A 21825-nucleotide genomic window follows, 5' to 3' on the forward strand; every position below is an offset into this window, starting at 1 on the left:
GATTGAGACTGGCAGTTCAATTCAGTGGTCTTATTCTACATCAGACCAGGTTATATGGCACTGAATCCTTAATATTTTGTCTTTGTATGACCTCTGGTTCCCAATACATGTATGGGAACTGGAGTCATGAAGAAATCAAGCATGATACAGCATCAAACAAATAGATCAAGTGAATACACCATTAGTTAGGTCCACATATATTTGGACACTGAGACAATTATGGCTATGTATGCCACCAGAACAGAATTAAAAATAAAAAGATGAAATTGTAGTGCAGGCTTTAATTCAAAGGGGTTGAACAAAATATAACAAAAAATGCATAAATTTTTTATACACAGTCCCCCATTTTCAGGGGCTCAAGTGTAACTGGACAAATAAATATAATCATAAATAAAATGTTCATTTTTAATATTTTGTTGAGAATCATTAGCAGGCAATGACTGCCTTAAATCTGGAACTCATGGACATCACCAGAGATTGGATTTCCTCCTTTGTGATGCTTTGCCAGGCCTTTGCTGCAGCTGACTTCAGTTATTGTGTGTTTGTGGGCCTTTCTGCCTTTAGTTTTGTCTTCAGAAAGTTAAATGCATGCTCAGTCAGGTTGAAATCAGGAGATTGACTTGGTCATTGAAGAATAATCCACTTTTTTTTTACCTTAAAAAACTCCTAGGTTGCTTTTGCTGTATGTTTTGGGTCATCGTCCATTTGTTCTTTGAAGCACAGCCCAATCAACTTTGCTCCATTTGGCTGAATCTGAGCAGACAGTAGCTATATCCCTATACACTTCAGAAATCATCCGGCTGCTTCTGTCCTCTGTCACATCATCACTAAACACCAGTAACCCAGTGCACTGAAGCCATGCACGCTCATGCCATCACACTGCTCCATGTTTCACAGATGATGTTGTGTGCTTTGGATCATGTGCTGTTAAGCCTTCTCCATACTTTTTTCTTCCCGTCATTCTGGTACAGGTTGATCTTAATTTCAGCTGTCTAAAGAATGCTTTTCCAGAAATGGTCTGGCTTTTTTAGATGTTTTTTGGCAAAGCTAATCTGGCCTTGTTTGCACCTTGTGGTGAACCCTCTGTATTTTCTCTGGTGAAGTCTTCTCTTGATTGTAGACTTTGACAGTGACACATCTGCCTCCTGGAAAGTGTTCTTCTCTTGGCTGGATGTTGTGAAAGGGTTTTTCTTTACTATGGAGAGGATTCTCTGATCATCCACCACTATGTCCTCTGTAGACGTCCAGGTGAAGACTAACAACCAAACTTTTCACTTTGTGTTATTTTTTCTCAGAATGTACCAAACTGTTGATTTGGCCACTCCTAATGTTCCTGCCATCTCTCTGATGGATTTTTGTTGTTTTTGAAGACTAACAATTGTCTGTTTCACTTGCACGGAGAGATCCTTTGACCACATGAAGTAGGTTCACAGCAACAGCTTCCAAATGCAAATGGGACACATACAATCAGCTCCAGAATTTTACCTGCTTAACTGATGAACAAATAACTAAGGAGTATCCTACATCTGTCTATGAAACAGCTTTTGAGTCAACTGTCCAATTACTTATGATCCCTTGAAAAAGAGAGGAGGTACAGTACATATTAAATAGCTGTAATTCCTCAATCTTTCCTCCAATTTTGATGAGAATACCTTCAAATTAAAGCTCAGAGTGTGCACTTTAACCAATATTCATCAACTGTAACTTGAACATGTTTTGGTCAGCAGTTAAAATAATAAAAAATGTGCCTGTGTCCAAATATATATGGACCAAACAGTTAAAATGAGAAAATTAAAATTTCATGGAGAAATAAATACAGTAAACAACAAATATTCCAACAAATATGGATATATGTCTTATTAATTCAATGCTATAGAACTTTGTAACAAAGTTTTCAAAATCCTAAAACCTATTTCCAAATTTAGATTGGATTTTGAATGTCAGATTTTCAGTGTGGACTTTTGGATGTCACTGTATCTTTCCATATGGCTCCTTTTTTTAGCCAGTCTTTGTGATCATGACTTGTTGGGCTGAGAACAAATAGAGTCACAGCTGGTTTGAGCTCTGTGAAACTCTCAGATCTCATTTGGAGCGGTTTGCCGGTATTAATCAGGTTTGAATTATCACAGGCATGCAGTAGCTGCCAATGAGAGTTGCATTGAGGTTTTGACTGTACGTCACAGATTTCTCATTTGCACTAGATGGAAAAAATGCTCAGCTGCCCAACTCAAAGCCAGGAATCCTAATATCATTAATCCAATCTGATGATATTTTAAAATATTAACAAGTCTAATTATAATTTAGCTCATTATTAATGTGCCCCTGTAGAGAATCTGATTATTTAAGCTGATAAAAGATTGTATAATCATCTGGTGTGTCCAAATCTTTAAATACATTTTGAACTATTCCTGGACTGAGGTTATTATAGTTAACTAAGACCATAAAGAACATTTGTTATTTGGAATAACACACACACACACACACACACACACACACACACACACACACACACACACACACACACACACACACACACACACACACACACACACACACATATATATCGACTATAGCTCACCTTTCAATACTATAGTCCCCATCAAGCTTGCTTCTAAACTCATAGACCTCAGTCTAAACTCTTCACTCTGCGACTGGATTCAAGACTTCCCCCCCTGGAAGACCTCAAGTGGTGAAAATAGGCCAGTTCATCTCCAGCTCCATCACCCTGAACGTAGGAGCCCCACAGGGCTGTGTCCTGAGTCCCCTGCTCTACTCTCTCTACACACATGACTGCGTGTCTTCCCACAGCTACACATCTATTATCAAATTTGCTGATGATACTGTGGTTCTGGTCCTCATTTCCAACAATAATGAGACCGCATACCTGGACGAGGTAGAGAAACTCATATCATGGTGCCAGGACAATTGTCTCTCTCTGAATGTGAGCAAAACTAAAGAGCTGATTGTTGACTTCAGGAAGAGACAGCAGCAGCCTTACACTCCTCTTATGATCAGCGGGACCCCTGTGGAGAGGGTGAGCAGCTTCAGGTACATTGGTGTAAACATCTCAGAGGACCTGACTTGGACTACACACATTCAAACTCAGGTTAAGAAAGCCAGGCAAAGACTGTACCATCTGCGACAGCTGAGAAAATTCAGGGTCTCACCAGCAATCCTGAAAACTTTCTATTCAGGGTCCATAGAAAGTGTATTGACTCAGTGTATCTCAGTGTGGTATGGGAACAGCTCCAGTCATGACTGCAAAGCCCTGCAGAGAGTTGTGCGCTTAGCTGAGCGCATCTCAGGATCTGCTCTCCCCTCTCTGCAGGACATCTACCTCAAACGCTGCAAAAGCAGAGCTGTTAAAATCATCAAGGACTCCATCCACCCCAGTAACAGTCTTTTCACTTTGCTGCCATCTGGCCTGATGGCAAAAACTGAGAGACTTAGGAGGAGTTTCTTCCCCCAGGCCATCAGGCTCCTAAACTCAAAACCAGCCTCTTAACATCTACATGTCTCCACCTAATATTCACTTAATCAGTAAGATATTCATCATTCTCTACCTCATATTGACATATTCACAGTGTCACAACCTGTTTGCACATTCGCCTCTTGCACAATCCTGTGTATCTTAATATTTAAGACTACAGTATACTTTCATGCACATTATGTTCCATTCTATATTTAATTCTACAGTATACATCTTTTTTAATATTTTATTCTTATATTTTAATTGTTTACTTTTTTTTCATTCTTTCATACCTATATTTATGTATATTTTCATCTGTGTTGTATTCTTTAATAATTGCACTGTCCATGGAGCGGATCAGACTCACATTTCACTGCTGGTTAGATATGCTCTATATATAATCGTGTATGTGACGAATACAAATCTTGAATCTTGAATATTAGAGCTATATTGATCGAGAATATAGTGTTCAGATATTATTGCTATAAAACCGTCACATAAAATTAGATTGTAACATATGTAAAGCATATTCTTCAAGGGTTGCTAAGGCAACAGATGGTAGTAAATACATAAGACATGCTTAACAGGTTTGCTTTTTCATAGTGAATAAGATTATGTGGTCTACTGGGATTCTAATGTCCGGTTATCCAGTATGCACTGCTTTTATATTAGAAAAGCAAATGGAAATGGAATAATCTGATAATCTGAAAGCCTTCCATTAAAGAATAATGATGGAACATATAATAAATCGTGTTATCATCACATGCAGTCCAATCACATTTATGGATCTCAGGAAAAACTCAAATAAATGGGGTAAATTGAGAATGATTAACACACAGCATTTAAATTATTAAACAATTGGTATACAGCAAATTTACATTAATGACATAAAACTGCAAATTTGAGGTATCGGTGGCAGTAGTGACATTCTGAGACATTCTACTGATATACTGTATATAACAACATATCAAATTTATTCACATTATTTCATACGTTTAACTGATATATTTAAGCTGTTTAGTTTTAAATGCAATAAATAACTGACTAAAAATTAATGCAAATTAAATGCTTTTATTAATATTATTTGGAGTGTTTTGATTTAGGCCAAACTGTAATTCATCACTATTAGGTTTTACTTATAATATCTAAATATGAATTTTACCTAAATTTAGCATCTTATACACTCTAAGAAAAAGTGTAAAGCTGTCAGGGGTATGGTATCCTAAGGTGCAAAAGCTAAGGTACAACTTTTTTATCTTATTTACCCTTAAATGGTATATATTAGTACCTTAAAGGTACCAATATTAGAAAAAGTGAAAAAAAAATTATAAGTAAATAATAATATGTGAGGATGCACAGATGTCACCTATCAATATCAAAATGTATGTTCACATATATTTTTTATCCCAGTGACTATCTGCAATGTTGCTAAAAGCAGCTTTCCACTTCTCACTACGTGTTTCCCGCACCCTCTTAGAGCAACCACCATTGATTTACAGATTTCACTCAGCTTATCTGAAACAACACAAGAAGGCATTTTCCTTTGCCCTCCTCCTTATAAAGTATTAAATAAGTGACTCAAAATCTATTTTTCACCTGCCTGCCTCCTTCACTCTCTCATCACTTCATTAGGTCTCCATCATTCTTTTACATCCTTCATAAGGAATTCAGTCGGCACGTCTGGCAAGACCAAATTGTAGAAAACAAGGCTACACAAGACTGTATGTGTTTTCAGAGCTCTTTTCTTCTGAGTTGCCCTCAGGCTGATTGGCGTAAGGTGAGTACAGCTGCCTTTTGTTCCTGTGCTGACTCTGAGCTCAATTATGTTCTCTCTCCTGTACAACATTCAAAGGCTGCTGACTTTTCACAGGCGTCTCTAATGGAGAACTACTGCTGTGGGTTTATGTTGCCAGCATTACAGACATCTGTGAGGAATAGTGAGGGCTTTTCATCTGCAGTAGTACCTCGACCCATGCTGGTGACTCTATAATTCGGGACTCTACAGTTTTTCCTTGTAAGCACGTGTAAAGTGACTCTAAGCATATAGCTTGTTAGAGCTCAAGCAATGTGGCCATCAAATAGCATAACCACAGAGAAAAGCAAAGTGTACTAAGAGCACAGTGTGTAGCTTAAAAGACTAGAGTAAAAACAGGAAATTAAATAGGGCATAGCCTAATAGAGCTCTTTAGGTCTTCAACAACTGTAGACGCAGCTACTGTGCCATTCACTTCCGCTAATAAGCACACATATGCTACTTTAAGACACATCCAGATACTCTTTGCTAATTAGTACTTTGCTGCAGTACTCTGAGTGCTAATTAGGTGGTAGCTTATTCAGATCGCCTGAACCCGACTAGTTCTTCCCATCACATATGCAAAGACTTATTAGCAGGCTTCTCAGAATTTCCTGCATCAGACGTCTCATTCCCTATAGAGCTAAACTTTCAGTCACAGCATGTGAGCTCAGACTGCACCAAGCTCAGGGAGTACTTTATATGACAGAGAAGTGATATAAAGACCAGCGTAGCTGCTCACCACCATATGTGGTGTCTTGGATGTTGGTGTGCTGATGTCTCAACTGTAGCTTCTTAACGTAGGTTGAACAGTTTTACCAGTTGGCACCGTTTAGCATGGCTGTAGTGCTCCACAATCTACACCAGCACCAAAACACCACTAACCAGTCTGGAGCAGATAAAGGTTCAAGGTTACGCTGGTTAGCATGGCCCAGATTTTCTATACATAAGCTGAATTGTGGCTCACCTAAATATGGGCCAACACATAACAGAGTTAAAGGTAATTTACTTCCTTTAGCCCAATGCCTCTAAAACAGGCCATCAAAAAACAAAACAATACAAAAGCAATGAAACACAATGCAAAGTAAAACAGCAAAAAAAAAAAAAAAAAATAAGCAATGAAACAATGCAAAGCAAAGCAAGGCAAAGCAAAACAGGGCAAAAAAGCAATGAAACACAATGCACTGCAAAGCAAATAGCAAAAAACTAAACAAAACAAAAGAAATGAAACAATGCAATGCAAAACAAACAGCAAAAAACTAAACAAAACAAAAGCAATGAAACACAATGCAATGCAAAACAGAGCAAAAGACAAAAGCAAAGCAAAACACAAACAAAAGCAAAACTCAAAAACAAAGCAAAGCAAAGAAACAAAGCAAAATAAAATTAATAAATAAAAATAAATAAATAAAAGCAAAGCAGAACAGAACAGAACAGAACAGAAAAAAAGAAGAGCAAAGAAAGCACAGCAAACAAAACAAAAGCAAAGCAAATCAGGACAAAAATAAAACAAAGGCAAAGAAAAGAAAAGAAAACACAATTGAAAAAAAAAAATATGTATATCGAGGGAGCATAATCAAATAATGCATAACAACTTTGGGCCACTCATTAATATGGTATTCATAACCTCACTTCTGATGGAGAAACCTCTCCAGAATAGTGGGCATATTTATGGCTAACTGTTTGAAATGGATGTCATGTAGGTGCCACCTAGCTTTTACTGAAGCAGTTCCTAGTAAAATGTTGCCGCCCTTTGATGCAGAGCCAATTTGTGTCGTATACGCATATCTCATCATTTCCAGATCACTGAGCCCATCCGAGTTATTAAGTTATTAAGTCATGTCGAGCAAACAGCCTGGATGACTCACGGGCGAGCTACATTTACTCGTGCAGGAACAGCCGATTCCTCCTCCTACAGCCAGTTTAATATCATAACTCTAGAGCTGTTTATAAAAGACAACCAAAGCGCGGATGTTTTTGCCATCTTGCTGAGTGGTGGCTGGTCTGATTGCACCTCCTCCTCGCAGAGCGGGAAGAAGAAAAAACAAAGTGCGAGAACAAGTCAAGCAAGTCGGTTTAATACCAGATTCGTTTTATGGATGCAGAGGCGGACAGAAATAGCACCAATTGTCTTAATTACTCTAAGACATGCATTTATGTTGAGTCTGTGTCACAGTCATTAGCCAGAATCATGTGTTAAGCGGAGTTCAATGAACTAATGAATGATTCAGTGCACAGAACAGCTCGAACACTAAAATTCATGAATTACTGTGCAAATGACTGGAGGAAAATGACACCGTGTTAGTGAATATCTGCATGATTGTGCAGCGCTTTCATTGCGTCTGCTAGCGCTTTCCATCCGAGTAATTCACTTGCACATCTACATATATAAATCACACTGACGCAAGTCGTGTTTTATGCATGCCGAATACTTAATTCTGAGCACTTCGGTATGATAAAAAGGTACATTAAAAAGTGATAGCCCTAGAGGTCGAAGGCAGTCACTGAAGAACAATTGCACAGAAATGGAGAGCGATGAAAGTGCTGTCACTCAAGCCTTACCTGGTCCCATGGACAGATGATCCCCCCGAAGAACATAAAGAGGTAACCCATGGCAACCAGACAGCCCCAGATGAGCAGGGAGAAGAGGCGGAGAAGCTTTTTGAAGACCGACTCAATGCAGACGAGGATGAAGATGGCAAGAAAAATGGCCAGAGTTGTGGGCACAGTCATGATGAAGGCCATGTGTTGCTCCATGCTCTGTGGAAACAATGACAGTTCACAGATCATTCACTCACTGATGAAGAAGAGAACTGTCTATTGGGAAAAAAACAGACAAGACATATTCGCTGGCACATTTAGAGCTGGATTAAAAACAAAGAAGAACTGAAAGATGGACTCTTCTATGAGTCAATGACAAAATAGTGAATCTCTGACCCTAACCTCAGACTCTGAAACAGAGTTCAGTCTATTCTGTCCAAACTTTTCCATTAGCATAATGTGTTGTCAAAGTGTGACGGTTTTTTTTTTCTACTGTTGAATTATTAATATGGACAATTAACATTTGAAAAACACTCAAACTGTTAGTGCAGTATAGTGTTATATTGGGTTTGTGCTCATGAAAGGTAATCAAATCAATTAATGTACATTAAAATCAACATTTGCAACCCATTTCACTTCCATAATGTGCCATATTTGAGTGAAACAGGATATGCAATGAAAAATGTGAACTGGATAAACTGATTATTCGAAAATAAATATTTGTTGTCACTTAAAAGTTTTTAAAAGGTTTTTTTTTATGTTATTACGCTCACCAAGGATGTATTTATTTGATCAAAAATGCAGTAAAAACAGGAATATTGTGAAATATTATTCCAATTTAAAATAACTGTCTTGTATTTGAATATATATATTACTGTCGGTCGGTTAATGTTTTTTGTTTTTTAATTTAACTTATTTTCTAATTTTTAATGTTCTCACCAATGCTGCATTTAATTTGGTCAAAGACTGAGTAAAAACAGTAATATTGTGAAATATTATTACAATTTAAAGTAACTGTCTTCTATTGTAATATATTTTAAAATATAATTTATTCCTGTGATACAAAGCTGAATTTTCAGCATCATTATTTCAGTCTTCAGTGTCACATGATCCTTCAGAAATCATTCTAATATAAAAATTTACACCTCAAGAAACATTTCTGATTATTATCAATGTCAAAAACAGTTGTGCTGCTTAATATTTAAGTGGAAATCAGGATTGTTTGATGAATGGAAAGTTCAAAATAATAGCATTTATTTGAAATAATAATCTTTTGTAACATTATGAATGTCTTTACTATTACTTTCGGTCGATTAAATGCATCCTTGCTGACTTGAATTCTTTCAGAAAAATCTTACTGACCACTTTTATAGTGCTTCTGTGTTGTTTTGGATGCTTTAATATCTATAATAGTCTGAAAATAAATGCAACTGCATGGAAAGGAGCGATCAGCGCATTCTATTAAATATCTTCTTTTGAATTTCACCTTACGAAGGTAATACTGATTTGGAATGATATGAGGTTGAGTAAATGATTTATTTTTGGTAGGACTATCCATTTAAAAAAGTAAATATGATCAATTTAGTTTCACGCTGACTTTAAAGAGGCAAACCGTGACCTTTCATAAAGTCTATTTCTACCTGAAGCTCTCGTCACCATTCGGTAATTCTCTGTTTGACTGTGCAAGAGTGTGAGGGACTCAGTCTAGACTTACAGTCACACACTCACAGACTGTTCATCTACTGCAGACGGAGACAGAAATAGACAGAGCTGCGGCAGGAGGGTACAGTCAGAGGAGAGAATTTTAATAACTACATTATAGCTACATTATCTATGCAGATTTATTGCAGATGACTCATGACATATGCCATGGAGGGTTTATTACTGTTTGAATTGAGCAAAGACGACTTCATCCTCTGGGCATCATTAAAGCTTTTCTTATATATATATATATATATTAGAAAAGCTTTAATCACAAATAATTTAATCACAAATTCAGTTCAGGTAGTAAGTATTTTTTTGAGGTGTGTGTGGCTTGCACAGGTGCTGTAGATATGGGTAATGTGGTGTTGCACCATCGGTTCGGATGACTGTGTGTGTGTTTTGTGAATGATGAGAGAGCATAGAGCTGGCAAGCTCACAGTAATATAATGCCAGTCCCACAGTATGACTCACCAGCCATTAGAGGAGACACCCCAGGGAGTTCTACAAATTCAAGGGAACTCTGGCAAACAGATCGAATCTCAATGAACTATTGGGGAACACACCCTTTCTGTTTCCATTAGCCACAGACTGACAGAGAAGTGCCCACACCTGTTCCTCTTTTTCATGCACCGAAATAACTCAACATTGATTATAACTTGATATTGAAAATGAAAGAAAGTGATGCTTGATTGTGAAAAGGTTTCTGGAGTATTGATAGATGGTAGCTAAGAAGTTCTCTCTCTCTCTCTCTCTCTCTCTCTCTCTCTCTCTCTATATATATATATATATATATATATATATATATATATATTGTATTCATTCACTTTTTGTTTTGCTTTAGAAGACGGTGATTCATCTACTGGGGTTGTATGAGATATCATTGTGTTCACTTTTTATGTTGTTTTTGAAGTGTCAACTTTTGAGGTCCTATACACTTGCTTTATATGGATTCACAGAGGTGGATTATTTGTCTAAAAATCTTCATTCGTGTTCATCTGAAGAAAGACAGTTTGAAGACAGTCATACACATTTAGGATGACATGAAGGTGAGTAAATGATGCGAGAATTTTCATTTTTGTGTGGATATCCCTTTCACAAGTAGACAACAGTGTAAGTGAAGAATATCCTGGAGATGTGACGTGTTAAGAACAAGGCAAATCAAGGTAAATATCACTTGCAAATTTCCAATCAAGCTGTAATTTTGTCAAATTATAACAAAATGTGAAAGTATTCATCATCAAAACAAAAGAGCCTGGCTGTTTTTTTTTTTTTTTTTTTTTATGTTTAAAATGTAATGTGCAACGAGTTATGCACCAAGGGTTATATTAAAGTTTGTTTAAACCCTCATATATGCAATGATAATGCTTGCCTTAGCAAACACAATTAAAAATGTGCACCCGTCTGACATTCCCTTTCCTCTTTCCAGGGCAATTATAATTAAATGTCTACATCAAAGTGCAGATTCACTGCCTACATGATTAGTCTAAAATCCCCATTTTAGGCTCATTCCCATCAGCCCTTCTCTCATTACTCTTTCATCCCTCACAGCATGAATCAGACTTGGCTCCTATCAGTCCCTTTTCTTCATGCTATCAAGGGCCAGAGCTCATATAGCCAGCTGATTGTGCATTTGAGCCCATTTAAATCCATTTAACTCCATTTCGCAGGGGCCACAAAGGCATGGAGGTGCACACATCGGGGTGCTTTGTTACAGCGCTATCCCTTCCACAGGCACTTCCTGTTCATTTGTCTGAGCATTTCAGTTTAATGTGATTTTGTGTGTGTTTACTGGTTTTGCAGCCCTGCAGACTTGCTGATGGGACAAAAATATAAAACATGCCACTCACCGTCAGCAGAAAGCACACTCACCATACCCACACACTCTGTCAAAACAGAGCCACATTTTTCATTATCTCACAATTGCAGTACAAAAAATAAAAATAAAGGAGAAAGAAAAGAAAATCGATTCTTGTATTGAATTTTGCAATGTACGTGCACCGCTGTGCACCTGTAATTTTTGGAACGGTACGGAGTCATACATTTTTCAAACTCTTATTATTCTTCCAAAGTACTGACAGGCACTTATCTCACACAAGCATCTATTACAGCTTGCTCATCAGTTCTGTATCCATATTTACACTCAGCTTTAAAATAAAAGAAAGCTACAGTGGCAACAAAAGATTTGGATAAACCTGCCATACTGTACTTTCAAGCATGTTTCTCCCCAAAAAAATGAAAATTCGCTGAAAGATGTAGATAAGTTTGTTTCTTCATCAAAACATATTTGGGGAAATGTAGCATTTTACATTATTTGCTCACCAACGGATCCTCTGTAGTGAATGGGTGCCGTCAGAATGAGAGTCCAAACAGCTGATAAAAACATCACAATAATTCACAAGTAATCCACACCACTCCAGTCCATCAGAGAACATCTTGTGAAAAGATGTGCGTTTGTTAGAAACAAATCATCCATCATTAAGAAGTTTTAACTTTTAACTATAGTCCATAATTCAAAGTAACGCTTCCTCCCGTGAAAAAGTCCATCTCCTGTTGTCCTTTCACATCAATATCCACTGAGCTATTTGTTTAGAACTGTTTTCAGACTGCTTTTGCTTGTAAACGGTGCTTGATCTGTGCATATTTCTCTGCTTATTTAGGCGAGATGGATTTTTACTGGAGAAAGGAATATTATTAGCAAGAAGAAATGGTTGGAAGTTAAAAACACCTCAAAGTTGGATTTGTTTCTTACAAACATGCACATTTTTATTTCACAAAATGTTAACTGATGGACTGGAGTTTTGTGGATTACTTGTGGATTATTGGGTAACACTTTATTTTGATAGTCCACTGTAGACATTCTACTAACAGTAAGTAACTTTGCAACTACATGTCAGCCAGCAGTCATCAGAGTATTAGTAGACTGTCTGCTTAATATCTTCTAATACTTTATTTTAATGGGTCCACAACATACTAACTATGAGAAACTTTGCAAGTATATGTCAACTTATTCTTCTAACCCTAAAGCTAACCTAACAGTCTACTCTGAGAGTTAGTAGACATGTTGTTGCAAATGAATGAGAATCAGTTGACATGTAGTTGCAAAGTTACTTAGAGTTAATAGAATGTCTAAAGTGGACTATCAAAAGTGTAACCGATTATTGTGATGTTTTTAAATCAGCAGTTTGGACCCTCATTCTGACGGCACCCATTCACTGCAGTGGATAATAATGCTACAATTTTCCAAATGGGTTGTTGATGAATACATTTTCATTTTTGGGTGAAATATTCCTTTGAAAATTAATGGAAGCTGCATTATTTCTTTTATTTTTTTTTAAAGAAATCAATTACATGACAGTTTGTGTGTGTGTGTGTGTGTATGTGTGTGTGTGTTTGTGGATTTATCTATTTATTTATTTATTTATTTTAAAAGATACAGATGAGCATAGTTTTAATTTATTAATAAAAAATACTTTAAAATAGTAGGATATTAAAATGAATTTTAAAAATTCTTGACTAAGAAATCTTTATTAAGCAGTTTGGCAAAATGATTATTTCTATTTATGACAATACTAGGTTAGTTTAGATTGTAAAATGCCATGTGGTACAATCACCAAAACTTTATTCAAAATATATTTAAAAATATGCTTTTGAAAATGATTTAGATGTATACTCTTGTATCTAATAAAGGTGTAAGATAGAAATACATTCCTTAGATGCATTAAATTCAAACTTTCATTGAAAATGGTATAACAGCTACTTTCTAGTCATCAAGCACTAAGGAACCAGCACTTAGTTTAAAAGGACCGTAGGACCTATAAGCAAATCCAAAATGGCAATGAAAAGCATAATTGCAGATGCCACTTGGTACAAGGTTTTGTTCCTAATGCAATGACATTCATACATTTTAAGTGTAGCTTAAGTGTCCTCATACTTTCTGGTGATGTCGGAAACCACTGTTTCATGTAATAACCTCTTCAACCTTCCTGCACAGGGTGACTTTGATATACGGCAGCACTTTAAAATCTATTTGGTTTGTAAAAAAGCACGCATTAAACCATAGAACAAGTACAAATTACATGCTCATCTCACACTGCATTTCTAATTAACTCAGCGAAGCAGAAGCCAACACATTTTTACAGATGCTGTGGAGTGTCTCAGTGACCGAATTCAATCAAAGGCACTATAAGTGAATCTTAATGATCGCATGAGCTGGTAATATCAGCTCAGTGTGACGTCGTCGTCTCCCTAACTCATCTAATTGATCAAGCTGCATGTCCGCTTCATCCCACTCCACATTATCATATTTCTGCAGTGTTGGCGTGAGCTTTATTACATGTTGCCCCTCCCTGATCTAACTCAAATCCTCCATGAAAACTCCCAATGACACGCCACACAAATGATCTTGAGCTGTAACTGAATGGGAGGTTTCTCTTTATGCACAGACTAAATGGATTGTTGATCAGGAATGTGTTCATGAGCTTGTTTGTGTTTGCTGTTGTAATTGAAGCACCGAGACGATGTGGGTCTGTGGCTCTTGTCCAAATAGTCTGTTCCAAGATAATTCTGTTCCAGTGTAATATGAAGAGGTTAGAATGGGAAGGAGTGCAGCCATTAGAAATTAAATCTCGCTGGTAAGAGGCTTATCATCAGGATGAGAGAAAAATGTGTCCATTTTTGCCTCACTATCATTGATTAAGATGGTATCAAATGTGCTACTTAGCACATAAATCATTGCCTGATAGGTTATTATAAGAATAAGCCAATTAGAAGATGCGTTTTAAGTGAATAATCGGATAAAAGTAAGGTTTAGTTCCAACGTCAGAAGCACAGTTCTAGTAGTGTGTCCTCAAACCATGCTCAATTTTCATTTGGAGGATCATAAAACTGGCTAAATAAATACATAAATAAATAACTGGGAACACCTTAGTAAATGTATAGCAACACTACTCTTGCACAAGTAAGCACCAATCACATTTTCTTTAAAAATTGCACAAATAAGTATTTAAATCTAAAATCAATAAATGTATTTTTACTATGTTACTGTATTAAGTACTTTTTTTAAGTACAGTATCTGTCATTTATTTTGGGATACTTTTACTTCACTACATTCCAAAGTATAATACTGTACTTTTTACTCCACTACGTTTCATAAAAAATATATAATTTCTCATTATTTTAAACTGAATAATTCAATAATAATTCAAAATAATACTAGTATGTTTGCAATAAGTATTAACTTAAAATTAGTTTTAACTTACAAAGCTAACACATTTTGCCCAATGTGACATCTACTTTTATATTATACAGTATGATTATACCATTTATCAACACACATTTACACACATTTTGTGGTTCTTTATATTTAAATATTATATGGTATATTTTGCTATTTCCACTTGTTAGCATTGCATTTTAATTATCAGTAACATAAACTCATATATAAGTATTGTTTTGTATCATTTTATCATTGTTTTGTATCAGTATTATTGACAATTATTGTGCTTTTACTGGATATCTGTACTTATTCTCAGGACCTGATTTGTGTACTTCGTCTACTACTACTAATAATTAAATTAAATATAACTAAAGTTGTGTTAAAGGGGTCATATGATGCTGCTAAAAAGAACATTATTTTGTGTATTTGGTGTAATGAAATGTGTTTATGCGATTTAAGGTTCAAACACATTATTTTCCACATAATGTACAATATTGTTTCTCCTCTATCGTTCTGAAAAGAGTGGTGTGCTCTGATTGGCCAGCTATCCGGTGCATTGTGATTGGCCGAATGCCTCAAGCATGTGACAGAAATGTTGTATTGGCTTTGTCTCAAGCACGAGACTAAACCAATAAAACCCATTACAAATGAGGCATCCAGTGGGGACATAATTACTGATTATAATGACTTATACTGTCTTTTTACGTTGCGTGTCGCGCTGCGTAAACATAAATGATGGATTGAGAACGGCGCGGCAACCACATGTGACGACCCCGGTCTGGACTCAGCTTCGTCCAAGGTGAAAGCCGATCCGGTGATCCACAGTGCAAAGTTGATGTATTTGCTCAGTGACCAGCACAGATCAGCTCCAGGCATGATGAAGCGATATCAACCTCTTTTGGAAGGCCAAACAAAGTAGTTTTGCTTTTAAAACTAAAAACACACAGTGTCTTCATAACATGTCGGCGGCAGCAACAACAATACTGCAGCGAGAATAAAAGTTACGCCTTCTTTCTTTGTGTGAACATCTGGGCGGCGTTATGCAAATCTTCCCACATCGTGACGTAGACAGGGGGCGTGTTAGAAAGAGCTGTTTCAGGAGGGCATAGACGAGTCTTAACTTTTACAAAGAATATCTCTTTGGATTTGAGACTTTGGATATCTCTTTGCAACTTTACAGATCTTCTTTATGCACCAAGAGCTTATAACACTGCAAAGAGAAAGGAAAAACTGAAATCGCATCCAAAGACCCCTTTAATGAAATCTCAAAGTTTTGAAAATGTGTGAAATGGCCATTTCTTTCACACCAATATAAATATTTTCTTTTATTTTCAGTTTTTTTTTTTTAAATGGAAAAGCTCCTTTAATTAACCAGTGCTCCGTTGCTTGCACCTGATTAATGTGGCTTTCCAATTGAGTGACCTTTTGTTCTTGTTTTCAGCCGTTATCGCACGACTCCACCAGCACTCCATCAATCTTTAATCTCTCAGGACAGTGCAGCAGCAACACAATCTTTAGACAGATTTGCTGTGAAAAAACAAGATAAGCTTTCAAAGAGGAGAAGGCAGAACTTCCTGCCCTGAACTGAAACAAAAAGGCACAGCGGACGGAGAAACGATGATAAAGCAAAGTTTGTGTTTCGTGACATTTTTTGGCCCCATTAGCCAGCCTGTGTAAAACAGACTGCTGTTTCCAAGATAAGAGCCTCAGCGCTTCAAAACAACATACCTGCGGTCAAACCACAGCAGCATGATGGGAGCTGTGTCACCACACACACACAAAAGCTCTGCGTAAATAAAGGACGTGAGTCCTCGTGCGCTGGCCAGTAAATGATACCGTCTAAAATGGGGTCTAGGGATGGTCACAAATGGCTGACTGATTGATAAGCGAGGTCAATGAACTGATATTTGTTCTGTTTTGGTGGCGATGCTTTAATTAGCATGCTGACAGTGTTCTAGGTTTAAGCCGATGGGGGGCTTCAGTCTGCGCTTTTGATCTCAGCCCTCCAAAAACTCTGCCATGGACTGAGCTATCAATTCCCTTAAAAACAAGTGATTATTTGATCATGATACAGTAGGTGATCTTGCTCTGGGTTGCGCTTCATTTCTCTAACCTACCCTCTCACTGTTCCAGGGACTCCACAAAATAAAATGCATTAAAATTAAATTTTAAATAAAATGAATTCCAAATCATAGTCTTCTCGCAACTAGTTAACTTAAATGAATTGGTTCAAGTTCTCCACATTAGATTACACACAGAGAACATTTAGTTACATTACATTTAGTCAGTTTGCAGACGCTTTTATCCAAAGCGACTTACAATTGGGAGAATACTTCATTACATTGAGGCAACCTTAGGGTTTACAGTGCACTCCAAGCGCACCGACTGCAATAATCTACAAGCCCATTACACATAAACACAGACAACTGAGTATCTGGTGAGAGAGAAAGAGTCAGAGAGAGAACGAGTGAAACAGCAGGTGAAAATGAGGGTTGCAGAAGTGGCGCTCTCAGAAACGGCTCTCTCACCAGAGAGATTCACACAATCTGCCACAGAGAGAAAAAAACACACACGCATAGACACAAAGAGAGTGCTGCATTCCACACACACGGGTAAAAACACTCTCTCACAGACACACACACAAAAAAAAACCTTTCTCCAGCGCTACCACAACCACAATTGTGGGACGAGAGAGGAAAATGAATGGCCTCCCAAAATAGGAACAAAACAAAAACATTTTAAAGGGATAGCTCACCCAAAAATGTACATTCAATCTTAGTTCACTCGCCCACATGTTGTTCCAAACCTGCATGATAGTCTTCCTTGTTTAAAATGACTTTTCATTCTTTTTACATCACAATGGATGTGAACTGAAGCTTTCAAGCTTCAAAATTGACATAAAAGTATCTCACAAGTGGTTTTTATGACTTATATGCCAATTCTCCTGAAGTCATATGACAGCTTTGTTTGAGGAACACACCGAAATTCATTATTTACTGATAATTTTCCTCACCTACAATCTGTTTAGTGTCATAAAATTGAATTGTGAACTGTTAGTTTAATTTATGTATTAATTATTCAGATCGGTTTTGTGAACAGCTTATATGTTGGTCTTTTACTCACAAAAAAGTATCGGATTACTACAACAAACTTGGAACTGTATTATGATGCTTTTGCCTTTTTTGAAGCTTGAAAGCCTCAGTCACTATTAATTGTAATTTAAAGAAAAAAAGAGCGACCAGAACATTCTTCACAATTACTCTTTTTGTGTTTCACAAAAAAAGGTTCATAACAATATGATGTCAATGTACATTTTTGGGTGAAATACGATGAGCGGTTCTCAACTGGTATGTTTTTTCTGACGGGGTTGCAAACAGAAGTGAAAATGCAATGTTAAATGCAAATAAAATCATAATTGTGCATAGTTTGTGTAGAAAAACAAACAAGCTTATCAACTTTTAAGAGGGAGGAGTAAGCACTTCCCAAATCTTTTTACTATTCCCATCAAAGGCTGTGTGACTAATCAAACTCTACGGTATTTCAGCACACATTCATCTCTAACTTTGTAGAAGCCTGCCAAATTTAACAGATGCCAATATGAGCAGCTTACACAACATGCCCTCATCCTGAAAACCATGGACAAAACTAAGCAAGGCAAAACAAAAGCGTTAGACACCACGACAATTCAGTTTCGGGTTCAACTGTTGAGTCCCAACTTGATGTCCAATGCAAAGTCCTGAAGCAAAACCAGTTGAGAACCACCTGAGAAGCACTGTGCTCAGAAAAGTACAGAAGAGTAGGTGGATAAAGAACAGAGTCTCACCAGTCCGGTGGCAAAAAACACGGCAAGCAGAGCCAGGCATGCTCCCATGACGATGAGCAACAGGAACACGATGAGCGGATGCTGTTGGCTCATACGGTAGTAGGACTCGTACACCCAGTCTGGAGACTTCAGCCCCCCAGACGACGCCACCATGTCCTCCGGACCCTCCAGCAGGTAAGCCGTCTGTTGGAACATGGGGTCCGGCTGGACCCCGGAGCCTTCGTCTTCGTCTTCTTCCTCCTGCTGCTGCCGTTCCGGCTCGTCCTCCTCCGTGAGAGTGCTCAGCTGCGGCGGGTGGGACAGATGCGTCCCGCGCCAGGGCAGGAGAGAGAGCGCTGCCGTACGCAGCATTCTCCAGCCAACATGATGAACTGAGCAGCAGAGAGCGACTGAGACACGCACGAGAGAGCGTGTGAGAGGAGGAGGAGGAGAGCGAGAGAGAGAGGAGAACACGAGTGTTTGTTTGACAGAGCGTGAGCTCTTAGTGCTACTGACTTCGTAGAGTCTGTGTCAGAAAAAGGAAGAGAAAGTCTTCAAAAGAATGTGAAGGGAAGAGAAGAGGAAAAGGGAGGAGAGAGGAAGGGGAGTGGTGGGCTTGACGGAGATCCAGCAGGCGCAGTATAATGTTTGCTATGCAGTGCGTGGCAGGTTCAATGATATGAGTTAATCAGAGATGACTGATTAGACACCCAGAGGAAAATGTGTCGCTCAGATGTTGCTCTTTCATAGCTCAGGAGACTTTCACATGGCTATGCTTCACTGAAGTATCAACTCCGATTCTTCAGATATTTCTTGGGTGGAATTCCTTGAGTGGAAAAAAATAAATAAAATAAACTTAAATAAATAAATGACAAGAAATAATGTTAATATAAACAAATCTAAATGTTATAAATATATATAATATAATATAAAAATTCCTTAGATAGGTAATTATATATATATATATATATATATACAGTACAGACCAAAAGTTTGGAAACATTACTATTTTTAATGTTTTTGAAAGAAGTTTCTTCTGCTCATCAAGCCCGCATTTATTTGATCAAAAATACAGAAAAAAAATCTAATATTGTGATATATTATTACAATTTAAAATAATTGTTTTTAAATTTATTATACTTTAAATTATCATTTATTTCTGTGATGCAAAGCTGAATTTTTAGGATCATTATCACATGATCCTTTAGAAATCATTCTAATATGATGATTCATTAACAAAGTTGGAAACAGTTCTGCTGCTTATTATTTTTTCAGAACATGTGATACTTTGATGAAAAAAAAGTAAAAAAAAAAAAAAAAAGAAGCTATGTTTTTAAAATATAAATATTTTGTAATAACAATATACACTACTGGTCAGTCATTTGGGGTCAGTAATTTTTTTTTTCTTTCTATTTTTTTTAAATAAAATCAATACTTTTATTCAGCAAGGATGTGTTAAATTGATAAAAAGTGATAGTAAAGAAAATATATTATGAGAATATATATTATTAGAATTTTTTTTTTTTTGAATAAATGCAGTTCTTATTAACCTTTTATTCATCAAATATATTAGACAGCAGAACTGTTTCCAACACCAATAATAAATCAGAATATTAGAATGATTTCTAAATGATCATGTGATAGACTGGATGTTACATGTGACACTGAAGGCTGGAGTAATGATGCTGAAAATTCAGCTTTGCATCACAGGAATAAATTATTTTTTTTAAAGTATATTCAAATAGAAAACTATTATTAAAGTTGTAATGATATTTCACAATATTACTGTTTTTTTTTTCTGTATTTTTGATCAAATAAATGTAGGCTTGATGAGCAGAAGAGACTTCTTTCAAAAACATTAAAAATAGTAATGTTTCCAAACAATTTACCTTTACATTATATATATATATATATATATATATATATATATATATATATATATATATATATATATATATATATATATATATATATATATATAGTTCATGACATAGAAAAATTTAGTATGAAACTCTATGAGACTTATATGCTATTTAAGAAACACTAAATAATAATAAAATAAAAATGTTAATTATGATTTGTTTCTTAACATTGAGACTTTATATAATTTTGTATATCACGGTTTTGACTTTACATACAAAACAACTATATTTCTTTAACTTTTTCCACACAATTACTTTTTAATATGTTGACTTCTAAATTTAATCCATTTCTCAGGAATAAAATCTCAGAAGCAGCAGCTGTATGCTAAAGTCTCCATTTGCTCGATATAATCTCATCTGCATCTGCAGTCTAGGAGAAACAATGGGGGTATTAAAGAGATCTCTTCATTTCCCTTTCCTATGGGGAGAGACTTACAATAATAACAGCATTAATGAATGAAAAACCAAAGACAACAGACTGGTTGAGAAGAAAGGAGAGGAAACAGGAAACATGATAAACATTTCCTTGTAGCTCCTGTCTCCAAGAAGGACAGGATCCAAGATCCTTGTTGGTCCTGGAATAACATTCCTGTCAAGGTTTAGCTTTAAAGTGAGCTGTCTTTGCTCACCTCGCAACCCAACCTATACTTTACTTCTGATTTTCGAGGCAGCTAATGCTTAGGAATAACGGATAGGGTCATGAACATGTCGTACTTGTTAAAATCACCATCACCAGCTGTTGCTCTTTTACTTGCGAGTCTCTCAGGAGACTCTCTTCATGTACTAAGTAATCCTGTTGTATTCCAGAAGGTTTTGTGAAGCTGCGAGGGGTGACTGTGATTAAACTCTCCAAAGGTAATTAGACAACAAATTGTCAGCCTCCGCGCCGGTCAAGAGCTCTGTGAAGAGAGAAACTCCCAGATCTTCTCATCATCTCAAGTCGATCCCGCTCTTGCAAAAGAAAGACACAGATTGTGCAAACATGTTTGAAATGTCTTTCACCTCATTAATAACAAAACAGTCATTATAGCTGCCCACCAGCACTGTTACGAGAGACACTTGAGGTGAGAGTGCACTTGTGGGTGAAATCAAGGCAATCTGTGATTAAACATTCCACTGAAGACAGCTGAAGTGAATAATTCAGAACTGAATTATTGAATCAAATAATACAGGACTATATTCCATATGCTCATTTCCCCCCTTGACATGAAATAAAAATAGAGGGATATAAAGGTAAAAGATCAAAGAGGAATCAGATCAGGTCTTGAGGCCCTGAAGCGATGACCTGTAGAATTGACAATGTGCCGTCACTAATTCAAGAAAAGTTGGATGTCAGAACCCACCAAACCTACAGGTATAAATCAAATGCAAATCTATAAT

The 21825-nt window shown here is 36.7% G+C and overlaps 1 protein-coding gene across 1 annotated transcript in view; it reads right to left on the bottom strand.

Annotated features, from left to right (window-relative positions):
• adcy2b (adenylate cyclase 2b (brain)) overlaps window positions 1–19100 on the bottom strand; it is a 62229-nt gene extending 43129 nt beyond the window's left edge. Inside the window, 2 exon segments of the mRNA XM_042744868.1 lie at window positions 7824–8021; window positions 18545–19100. Of these exon segments, the coding sequence (XP_042600802.1) occupies window positions 7824–8021; window positions 18545–18895 (549 nt within the window). The 5' untranslated portion in view covers window positions 18896–19100.
• Between the last annotated feature and the right edge of the window lie 2725 nt (window positions 19101–21825).

This window comes from Cyprinus carpio, chromosome B19 (assembly GCF_018340385.1).
Source record: "Cyprinus carpio isolate SPL01 chromosome B19, ASM1834038v1, whole genome shotgun sequence".
NCBI classification, from domain to species: domain Eukaryota; kingdom Metazoa; phylum Chordata; class Actinopteri; order Cypriniformes; family Cyprinidae; genus Cyprinus; species Cyprinus carpio.